Source organism: Palaemon carinicauda, chromosome 19 (genome assembly GCF_036898095.1).
Source record: "Palaemon carinicauda isolate YSFRI2023 chromosome 19, ASM3689809v2, whole genome shotgun sequence".
Taxonomy (NCBI): domain Eukaryota; kingdom Metazoa; phylum Arthropoda; class Malacostraca; order Decapoda; family Palaemonidae; genus Palaemon; species Palaemon carinicauda.
The window spans coordinates 119,956,707-119,968,257 of record NC_090743.1 but is presented as its reverse complement, the minus strand read 5'-3'; the positions used below and the strand labels follow the sequence as shown (position 1 = coordinate 119,968,257).

Here is an 11,551-nt window from a genome sequence, read left to right as displayed (position 1 = left end):
TCAGTTTGTATGGCATTATCCTGCTAGGGCAATGTCCCTGTCCCTTGCCTCTGCCATTCAAGAGATACCTTTAAACTTGTATGTCCACTTGCTGAGTCACCCGCAACCATTGCCTGGGCCTCCTTGGTCCTAGCTTTGATAGAGAGGGGCATGAACGCTGATTTATGTATGTATAGTCAGTCTGTAGGGCCTTATCTTGCTAGGGCAATGTCCCTGCCTCTGCCTTTGCCATTCATGAAATACCTTTAAACCTATATCTCTACTTGCTGAGTCAAGAGTAGCCATTGCCTGATCCTCCCTGGTTCTAGCTCGGACGCAGATCAAATGTATGAATGGTCAATCTCTAGGGCATATTGTTCTGTCTCTTGCCTCTGCCATTTACGATCTACCTCTATAAAAGATCCTCAGAAATTCTAATGTTAGCCCTTAATTCGTCTCAACAGGTCCTGACGAGAAGCTGTCCTACGAGAGCGGTCTTTGTTCTTCACCGGCTTCCCTCAGCTGGGATTCCTGGGTTACTCAAGGACGTAAGTAATTAAGGTTTGTTTATTCTAATTTCTAAATAACCTTTTTCTTCCAGTAACTGATAGATTTTTGTATCATTACCTCTGTCAACGAATTTGAAAGGAGGTTATATTTTTTACCCTGTTTGAGTGTTTGTTTGTGAACAGCATCCTGGCCCCAATTTTATTCGTAATGAAACATGCAGTGATTTACTGTTATGTAAAAAACTGGAAATAATTTAATTTTGGGAAGGTCAAGGTCAAAGGTCAAGCAAAATGTCCAATTCACGTCACGTAATCAGCCATATGTTTAGACAACTATGTCACAGAGACTTCAAACTTGGTTCATATTTGAGGGTATGAAGATCCACGACAATTAATACATGTTAAAGTCAAAGGTCAAGGCCAAGGTCGAGAAATATGCTGCCGCAGCGGAGGCCTGCGCTCTACTGAGTGGCCATCTAGATATTTTGTAGAATTGTTTATTTATTTTCTTTTCTAGTAAAGAATTCTTTTTTTTTTAGTAATTGAGAGAATTTTTTTTAATTCTGCTTATTTATTTTGATATCTAAGTATTCTGTTTGTTCTTTCATTACTTGGGAGATTTTGTAATTATTATTTATTTTAGTTTTTTTTTAATGTAAATAAGTATTTTCTGGTTCTTGCAATAATTATAAGATTTTTAAATAATCTTTTAGTTTTATTTTTTGAATAATTTTTATTTTATTTCCGTTTCAGTAATTGAGATTTTTAGATTTTTATTTTTCTTAGTTTTGTCAATTAATAATTTTTTCTATACAATTTTTTTTTTTTTTTTTTTTTGTGCTCATTCTGTAATTGATAGTAATGATTTAAGTACTCATATTGATAACATTAATTACAATAATAAGATTTTTAAAAAGAAATTTAGATTCTCTGGAAAAAAAAAAACATTTATGAAAGTAAATATATAAACAAATGAATAAATACATCCACATAAAAGCCTTGAAATAGGATCGACATTCCTTTGTGTCTGTTTTGAATAATTTTTTCCATGGAAGAAGAAAATCAAAGACAGAAGAAAGCGAGCGAATGATAGAAAACGCCAAACAACGAAAAAATACGGACAATAACGAGAGAGAGAGAGAGAGAGAGAGAGAGAGAGAGAGAGAGAGAGATTGAGAGAGAGAGAGAGATGCAGGTTTCCTACACCTTCCTTAACGATTAACGAACCAATCACTATCTCTCTCTCTCTCTCTCTCTCTCTCTCTCTCTCTCTCTCTCTCTACGCGAAACAACGAAAAAATGCTGACAATAACGAGAGAGAGAGAGAGAGAGAGAGAGAGAGAGAGAGAGAGAGAGAGAGAAAGGCAGGTTCCCTACACCTTCCTTAACGATTAAATGAACCAATCTCTCTCTCTCTCTCTCTCTCTCTCTCTCTCTCTCTCTCTCTCTCTTTTAAGGAAGGTGTAGGTAACCTCTCTCTCTCTCTCTCTCTCTCTCTCTCTCTCTCTCTCTCTCTCTCTTATTTATTAGCACTTTTGTCTATTTTAGTTGTAATTAGAAATAAAAGAAAATATATGGGAATTTTTTATTTATGAATAATTGTATTCATAAAATTATATTATTAAGAGACGAACTCTGAACTATAGTATGAAAAGAAAGCGTTAGAATAACTATAGAATAAAAAAATCTTAAAAAAATAACCAACCGAATTAGAATTGATTCAAAGAGAAATTCTCTCTTGAACTTAAGAAGGGAATTCAAAATAGAGAAATTTTCTCTCGAACTGAATTTATTTCGATAAAGGAATTTAACAGAAAACCCACCTTGACACGAACTCGTCACTTTGTCAGAAGTTCCAAAATGTGTTTTTATTTCCAATTTAATCTTCTTCAAGTTTTAGATTTGATTCAAAGAATAATTATCGCTTGAACTTAAGAAGGGAATTCAAAATAGAGAAATTCACCCTTGAACTGAATTTAGTTCGAGAAATGAATTTAACAGTTAGTAAGGAATACTTTGCTGGTGTTTTAAGTATTATTATTATTATTATTATTATTATTATTATTATTATTATTATTATTATTATTATTATTATTATTATTATAGTATCCTGTTATTACTGCAGCACCATACTGTATATATGTCTTTTTTATACTGAACAGATTAGTATGGTACATTACCTTAGAAGCCATGTAAATGTAAGAGAGAGAGAGAGAGAGAGAGAGAGAGAGAGAGAGAGAGAGAGAGACAACTTGACCCTGCGTGTCAACTCGTCCACTTTGTCAGAAGATTCAGAACACGTTTTTGTTTCCGAATTATACTTCTTCTTCAAATTTTCTTTTTTCCTTGAACGACATTTTCGGAACCAATTCATCCGAGGAAAGGAAACCACAGGATGTGCTATGATGAGTCATGAATGGAAAAAAAGAGTTACTGAATGTTTATGTTTATTCATCAATTATGTTTATTGATTTGTCTTTTTCTTAATTGTCTGATATGTGTTTATTGATTCTTATGTGTTTGTTTTTCATCAATTATGTATTTTTTGATTTGCCTTTTTTTTTTTTTTGATTGGCTGTTATTTGTTTATTGTTTCATATGTATTTGTATACTATTTTTCATATCTCTATTTAATTGTTGTTTTATTTGTTTATTTATATATTTATTTGTTTGCTTTCCTTAAAACAATAGAACACTGATATCACCCAAAATATCAGAAATTCTATATGATAGAAAAAATTTGATTTTATTGAACGTGAACTTAAAAAAAAAAAAAAAAAAAAAAACTTTTAGGAAATATATTGTCAGGTATTAAAAAGGGAATATTTGTAGGTATACATAGAAAGGAAAAGTTAAATGTATAAAAGCAGAATAGTAAGAAAAGAGTATTCATAAGTATTCATAGGAGATCCAACAAAAATTTTAATGAGTATACATACAGTACAAGTAAAAGAATGATGTTACCAAGTATGTTTTAAGAGAGGAAAATTTCTACAGATATGTAAAAGAAGAATAATTCGTTTTTTTTTTCCAATGAAAGAATGAAGAATGTTAATGAATATACATTATTATTATTATTATTATTATTACTTCTTGCTAAACTACAACCCTAGTTGGAAAAGCAGGATGCTATAAGCCCAAGGGCTCCAATAGGGAAAATAGCCCAGTAAGGAAAGCAAATAATGGAAAAACTACAAGAGAATTTTAAGAACGATAACATAAAAATAAATCTTTCATATATAAACTATAAAAACTTCAAAGTAACAAGACAGTGGAAGACTATGGTACAGAGGCTATGGCACTACCCAAGACTAGAGAATGATGGTTTGATGTTCTCAAGTTCTCAAAAATTTACAAACACAAAAAAGTTTATTTGGTCGATTGGTAACACTTTTTAATAATGACGCAGACTATGTGTGTGGGATCGATGTGCTGTTGGAAAAAAAAAAGAAAAAAAAATGTATGTACAGGAAAAGACTAGGTGGTATGGTTTTAATTCAGTAGTTAAAGGTTGAATGGGTTAGTGACTGATGTGTTTTTTTTCTACAGACCTCCCAGAGGATAGAAGTAGATGTATATATTCTTGCAAGTGTTCAATGAACCTCGAAGAGCATGATGCTCTCTCTCTCTCTCTCTCTCTCTCTCTCTCTCTCTCTCTCTCATTTTCATACGACTCACAACATCATTAAATAACTTTTTTTCCGTTTCTCTTAATATATCTTTTCTCTCATTATTTTGATGCTATTAATAGTATCATAAGATAACTCATCTTTTTATTTAGATCTCTCTCTCTCTCTCTCTCTCTCTCTCTCTCTCTCTCTCTCTCTCTCTGAGATTCAGATAAAATCTACGTAAATCTGTAAATTCTCAATTAGATTGAGTAAGTATGAGAGAGAGAGAGAGAGAGAGAGAGAGAGAGAGATGCCGACGAAATGAAACCACGAACGAAGGAAGAAGATAGGCAAAAACTCAATAAAATACGTGTGGGAATGTCTGGGGGCAACAAGAAGAAGAAGAAGAAGAAAAAGAAAAAGATGGAATAAAAAACACCAGATGGCTAATTTAAGTCACTTCCGAACGTGGTCAGGGATTCCTCTTCTTCTTCCAAACTCGGGAACGGAAACTGCGGCTGCAACTTGCATTGTTGCTTTGCCTGCACGTTAGAGAGAGAGAGAGAGAGAGAGAGAGAGAGAGAGATTGCTGGAGTGATTTTCTCCAATGAGAAATATGAGGTATTAAGTGTACAGTTTTTATACTGGCAAGTGTGCGCGCGCGCGTGAGTATGCGTATATGTGTGTGAGAGAGAGAGAGAGAGAGAGAGAGAGAGAGAGAGAGAGAGCTATTACCGGTGCGATTTTCTGAAAGATAATGTATTACGTATTAAGATTTTTTTACTGACTGCTGAGAGAGAGAGAGAGAGAGAGAGAGAGAGAGAGAGAGAAAGAGAGAGAGAGAGAGAGAGAGAATAGTTCCTCTTCTTAATTAAAGTTTTACGTCTGAGAATCTTTTAAGAAACTTCGCTATATATATATATTTTTATAATTATCTCTTCATTATTTCCTTCTATTCCTCTCTATATATCTTTCTCTTTTGCTTTTTCATCCTCACCTCTACCTGGACATTTTCTACTCCCTCCACATCCCCTCCCTTCCCCCCTCCCCCTCCCCCTCCCCCTCCCCCCTCCTCCCTCTCCCCTGAGAATCCATTGAACCGTTGCTCAGGTATGCTGGGTCGAGTCGTCCAATTATTGATCCAATTTTCGACCGTCTTCTTCCTGTCCGGCCGAAGACACTTCCTTTCTGCAACTAGAATTCTCTCTCTCTCTCTCTCTCTCTCTCTCTCTCTCTCTCTCTCTCTCTCTCTCATTACAAACTGGAATTGAAAACATACATCTATTAAGACCCCATCTAGAATACGGAGTCGAATTCTGGGCTTCAAGTATTCAGAAGAATATAGATAGACTGGAAGCAGTAGAAGTTAGGCCACCAAACTAGTTCCAACAAGAAAATTTGGATATCGTTGGCGGATGGAACGTTTGAACTTATATGATGTATAAACTCAGCGAGTAAGGAGTCAGTTAATGGAGGCATTCACAATTCTTAAAGGAATAACAAATATAGAATACAACAATTCACGCTTAGCACAAATCATTCCAGAGGTAACGGATAAAAACTAGAATTAAAAAGATGTAACACTCAATGTGGCAATTTCTTTCCATACGAAATAGAAAATACATAGAATAGATTTCTAGCGGATGTAGTAAACAGTAACACGGTAAACGAGTTCAAGAATAAGTTAGATAAGATCATAAGAACTCTCTAAATGCTTAAACTAAATCGCTCTACCAAAGAGCAAATGGAGTCTCCGCGGATGGACTAAACAGTCTTTGAGACATCCAAAATCCTTGTATCTCTCTCTCTCTCTCTCTCTCTCTCTCTCTCTCTCTCTCTCTCTCCTTTTAATTTGCAAATGTTTATCATTATTATTATTATTATTTTTGTTATTATTATTATTAATATTATTATTATTATCATAATTATTATTATTATTATTATTATTATTATTATTATTATTATTATTATTATTATTATTATTGCATTCTCAGGAGTGGATCGCTTCAAACAGTCGCCGTGTCCGGTTGCGGGAGAATACAACGGAGTAATACCGGACGCGCCGGTACTGTGCGCTAAGTTATATTCGGACTGCAACAATCCGGAGATTATGTTCTACACGGTGTACTCCTGCTACAATAGATCCGAGGTTATTGAAGGTAAGTTGTTCTTTGCGTGTTTGTTTGTGTGTGTATATATATATATATATATGTGTGTGTGTGTGTGTGTGTGTGTGTATGTATGTATGTATGTATGTATGTATTGAATAGACAATATCTGTTGCTAAGTAACATGCCCTAGTACCATGCACACATGTATATATATATATATATATATGTATATATATATATATATATATATATATGTATATATGTATACATACATACATATATATCCTCACATACATATGTGTATATATATACATATAAATTCTATGTTTAATTAAGTTTTTAGTGTACTTAGTAAATATTTTTTAGAAAGTAATGATAATCTTTAACTATCGGGAAGAAGTCGCTAACCCAACAAAGATAAGTACTCTTAACAATTGAACTCTTAATTAACTGAACTCTTCTTCTGCAGAACGTGAATACCGCTGCCTGGGTCAGTGGTTTGAAGAGTCTGTGACTTACACATACACAGAGAGGAGAGACCAGTCCGGATACGAATGCTTCGCCGGTGTGGTGGTGGGTGACAACGAGATCTACATCATGGAGGCTGGCGTCAATTGTAAAAGGGGCTTGGAGGTGCTGTCTTATGGCATGAAGCTCGTCAAACAAGGTAAATAGCTAGGGCACCTTGAATTAGAAGGGGAAGAATTAAATCTGCCGCTGAAATGGCTGGTTTATGATGTTTAAAGGTCTCTCGTGAGTAGTAGAGGATCCTGGCTGGTCTTACTCGAGTTTTCCTTAAAATTTGAGTGAATTCCTTCAATGCCTGATTCGAGTTTTCCTCAGATCTGAGTAAATTACTTCGATGTCTGACTAGAGTCTTCTTTAAATCTGAGTAAATTACTTCAATGTCTCGAGTTTTTCTTAAATCTGAGTAAATTACTTCAATGTCTGACTCGAGTCTTCTTTAAATCTGAGTAAATTACTTCAGTGTCTTACTCTCCACCTAGTTTGAACCAGGGAATACTAGACAATGGTTGCTGATGACTCAGTTGGTAGAGTCGTGGATCATTTCAAAATCCTATCCTTCTTTTGTGTTTTTGAGGGAAATCTATCTAAGAATTGGCGTTGTTTGATCTCTAGCCACAAAGAAAGGTAGCTGAGGACGGTTCCACTAAGCTACTGAAGGAAATATACTAAGTTAGATTAGGTCAGGTCAAAGATAAGTCTCGGAGCGAAAAGTTGCTTGCAATCAGAAATCTACATCTGTAGAGGCTGACCTTAATTGTTTAAAGGGGGGAGGTCTCAACTTAGGGTACATGTACCTCTATTGGTACACTTTTACTCTTCAGGGGGTACATTGGATAAAAGAGAGTACCCAGTATTAAGCAATACCTGAGGTAATCTGCAATGAATTTGAGTAGTAAGATTATATCACAATATCAGTTTCACTTTTTTTATGTCCTAAATTTCAGGAAGTTCGCTGGTTTAAGCGTTATTAAGGTCTTACAGAAAAGCCTTCATCAAACTAAATAAAGGCTAGGTTAGGTTAGGTGTGCGAATCCACCAGTTAGGAGTGACTATGAAGCAGGGGTGAATGCTACTAACTTTATTTAGACGGAGCATGAGTATATATACAACCCGTTCCAATCAAGAATGGCACAAAATTTCAAATACAATGATTCAAGAATATACAGGAATAAACAGGTTATCAGTGCGAGGGGAGAGCTGTAACGACAATATACAAAAAACAGAAATTTATAGTGTACGAGCGTGTATGATACACGAGCGGTACATAGGTCATGTCAGGTCTGGTAATTTCAGATCAGTTCACTTAATTTTATTGGTATGTTCACTACCTAGAATTTACTGACACCAAGAAAAATCCAGTTGGAGAAACCACGAATTTTTGAATTCTCAAATTCGTATGATAGGGCTTAGAATTCGGATGACGCCCAAACTAAGAGATTTCTTCAAGAAACTGAGGAATGTCATAGTTTTTCCTATAGCTTCAAGATGAAAAAAAAATCCTTGCAATGTCATAATTCTTATACCGTAGGATTTGAACTTTTGAGATTAAAACAAAAACGTCGATGAAGTCTATTAACGATTGTTGTAGGTAAGCAAACCTTATTTTTAAAGTTTTTACATTAGCTTATTACATAGATGGTTTTTTTTTTCCATATTTATTAGTGTATTACGTAGGATGATTATTTTAGTTTCGTTTATTTAGTACTTAATTGCATGAACTTATTAACCTTCATCTTTATTTATGGTAGACTTAACTAACACCGCATAATTTTAACAATAGATCAACTGCAGATAATCCACATTCAAATTACTCAACTTTGAATTCGATGAACATCTGTTCATGATAGTGCCCAATCTAATTATACCATTTGACCTGTGTTTAATATCGTGAATTAGATTTTATGTAAACTCCATAAGCTTTAGAATTTAATTGGTGTTACTTATAAAGATTCCCAGATTATTGAATATTTCCCCAAATAACCTGAAATCATTCAAATGATAGTATCTTTTTATGTATTTATGAGTAGTCTTCATAGTGCAAAATTGTTGGACATAATTTGAAGATAAATTGGAATGTTTAGTATCCAGGTGTATAACGCTATAAATTGTCTTTTAAATAATATCTTCATTGCGTATTATATGCAGATGATGTATCTATTTTTAGACTTAGGATTAACAAATGAAAAAATTAATAACCAGGTTAGAACCGTTTTTATTAGAAATTAAAAGGATGCACAAAAGCACTCAAATTATAGTAGACCACAAGGCAATAACTATGTAATAACCTTCCAGAGATTTGTTAATATTTATACATTTGATATTAATGAGGATTATGTATTCCAGCTCCTTGTCTGAACGATCCAGCAATTGCTCCCCGTCCGGAGTCGCCATCCCCTGCGCAGCCTCCTTGGTGGAAGACCCCTGAGAATCCATGGCTCAAGAAAGCATCTTCTACCACGTCCAAGCCCGACAAAAAGGGTGACGACTCGAAGGGCGGCTCTCCAAAGCACATGCCCTTTGAAGCTGTTTTAATGGTAACTCTGATGTTGCTGTCAGTGAATTTGCAGAGGCTGTGGTTGTAAAGGCAAGAGAGGATTTTGGTTTGCTCCCGGGAGACAGACCAAGAGGAACAGCCTACTCTGGGAGGCAAGGATGCTCAGCTTGTTTTGAAAATATTCAGATTGAGATTAAAGTCAAGCTTGTTTTGCAATACGAAGCTGTTTTGGTTGATGAACATGCTCTTAATGACCAGACTGTGCTTTAAGTACAGGCTAAGCTGGAAAACCAAGTTGATCTTGGAGACCAGACTGCTCTGAAAGACCAAGCTGCTCTGAAAGATCAGACTGCTCTAGAACTCTAAGCTGGTCTGAAAGATCAGACTGTACTGAAAGCCCAGGCTGCTCTATAACTCTAAGCTACTATGAAAGATCAGACTAAGCTGTAAGTACAGGCTCCTCTAGAACTCCAAGCTGATCTGGAAGACTAGAGAGCTCTGAAAGATCAGAAAGCTCTTTAAAATCAATTTACTCTTGAAGACCAAGTTGTGCTCGAAGACTGTATTGCTCTGTAAGATCAAACTGCTCTGAAAGACAAAGCTGTTCTTGAAGACCAGGCTGTGCACCTGCCCTTGCACAATGCTCAAAAACTGCGCTCTGATTGGCTGTGATTCCAAGCAGTGAGGGTACTGGCTGATTTGATACATGTCTGTTACAAGGTAGCATGAAGGATTTAGAATTGTTATTTTTCATGAATAATAGCAGCTAGTACGCTATTTCCAGTTGAATTTCCCTCTTAACTGCTGAGCCAGAGTGAAGTTTTGTGTTTTTAATTCGGTCCCAAAGACCCTTGTGATTTTAGCAGAGGCTGTACAGTGAACATTTTCTAACCAAATCTTTTGTACAGATTTATTTGAGTGTTGTGTGTCTTACTGGTAACTATAACCACGTCACAGTTGTGCCAACCAGGTTGTAATGTGGTTGTACACATAACTGTTTAGTTTGTCCATTATATATTAATCTTATAACAACGTACTCCCTTTTCTTTCTATCTCTCTCATCTTTTGGTGGGAGACTGCAAAACGAATCCATATTTTGGTTAACTTAGCTTCATCTAGAAGGTAATAAGGTGTACCCACTGCACAGCTGGCTTCTCTTTCCAACAATTGTGTAATCCCAACAGCACCATATATGAATCCATTGATATAGTTCTTTAAGACACATGTATATAGAGTTTTATAAAGCAGTAAGGGCCCATTCAGTGTAAATCCCAAAGCCTGAGAGCAATTATATGTTTAGCATTACAATTACTTTACGATAATTGGGAATAAAAGGATGAATTCTGACAATTCGTTTCATCAGTAGTATATATTTTAGCTCTGAAGAGAGACAAGTACAAATTAAAATCAATAATGGAGGGGTCGAGATGATTGGAAGTTGGTCACACCGAAACTTGTAAAGGTATAAGGAAGTGGGTGTCTAGTTCATCTATTTCTTTATTTCTTGTTCATTTTTATGGGAGCTTCCAGTAATTCGTATATTGTTTATTTGATAAATAACACAATTAACACCAGAAAAGTTTGATTTATAGATTAAAAAAAAAAATAATTACTTATTTCATGTCTAAATATGTAGGTGTAATTAATTTAACAGAATTCAAAAAATGGAAATACAAATAGAAATAAAAATATGCAAAATTCAGTTAATTATAGATACACAAAAATATATGTAAGTAGATTAATATGTAGTTGATCTGCTAATGGTTTTTATAATGGAATCAATTAATCTATCGATTCGTTTGTTGAATACATTGAATTAGCGGATCTTTATAGTTCAGGGAGAGCTTGAATGATGTCAAAAATGTATCAATACATTTGCTCAATTCTTTTAACTTTATAAAAGGATATTCAAGTTACTCGCAAGTGCGTCTTTATGTAGTGATTAATTCACCTGAATGATTATTATTATTATTATTATTATTATTATTATTATTATTACAAGCTGACCTACAACCCTAGTTGGAAAAGCAAGATGCTCGAAGCGCAACAGGGATAAATAGCCGAGTGAGGAAAGGAAATAAGGAAATAAATAATTATGATTGTGTTTAATACAACTATCTACAATATGGCTTTACTTATACAATAGCCATGCACTTGTTTATCAGCGCTCATCCAGTTGCGTAGAATTTATTAGTAAGTTTATGAATGTCATAAACTCGAGATCAAATAATCTGAAATGATTTAGTTTATATTGTTATTTTTTTTTATTTTAAATCGAAACACTGACCTTGGCCCTTACTGCATTGTAAAATAATCGAC

General features: G+C 34.6%; 1 protein-coding gene across 1 annotated transcript; it reads left to right on the top strand.

Annotated features, from left to right (window-relative positions):
• The first annotated feature begins 449 nt into the window (after window positions 1–449).
• Window positions 450–10,827, top strand: LOC137658368 (uncharacterized). The gene is made up of 4 exons (XM_068393038.1): window positions 450–527; window positions 6,094–6,258; window positions 6,680–6,877; window positions 9,082–10,827. Exons 2-4 carry the CDS (start codon window positions 6,210–6,212, stop codon window positions 9,318–9,320), a joined length of 486 nt encoding a protein of 161 aa, XP_068249139.1. The 5' UTR covers window positions 450–527; window positions 6,094–6,209; the 3' UTR covers window positions 9,321–10,827.
• Window positions 10,828–11,551: the final 724 nt, after the last annotated feature.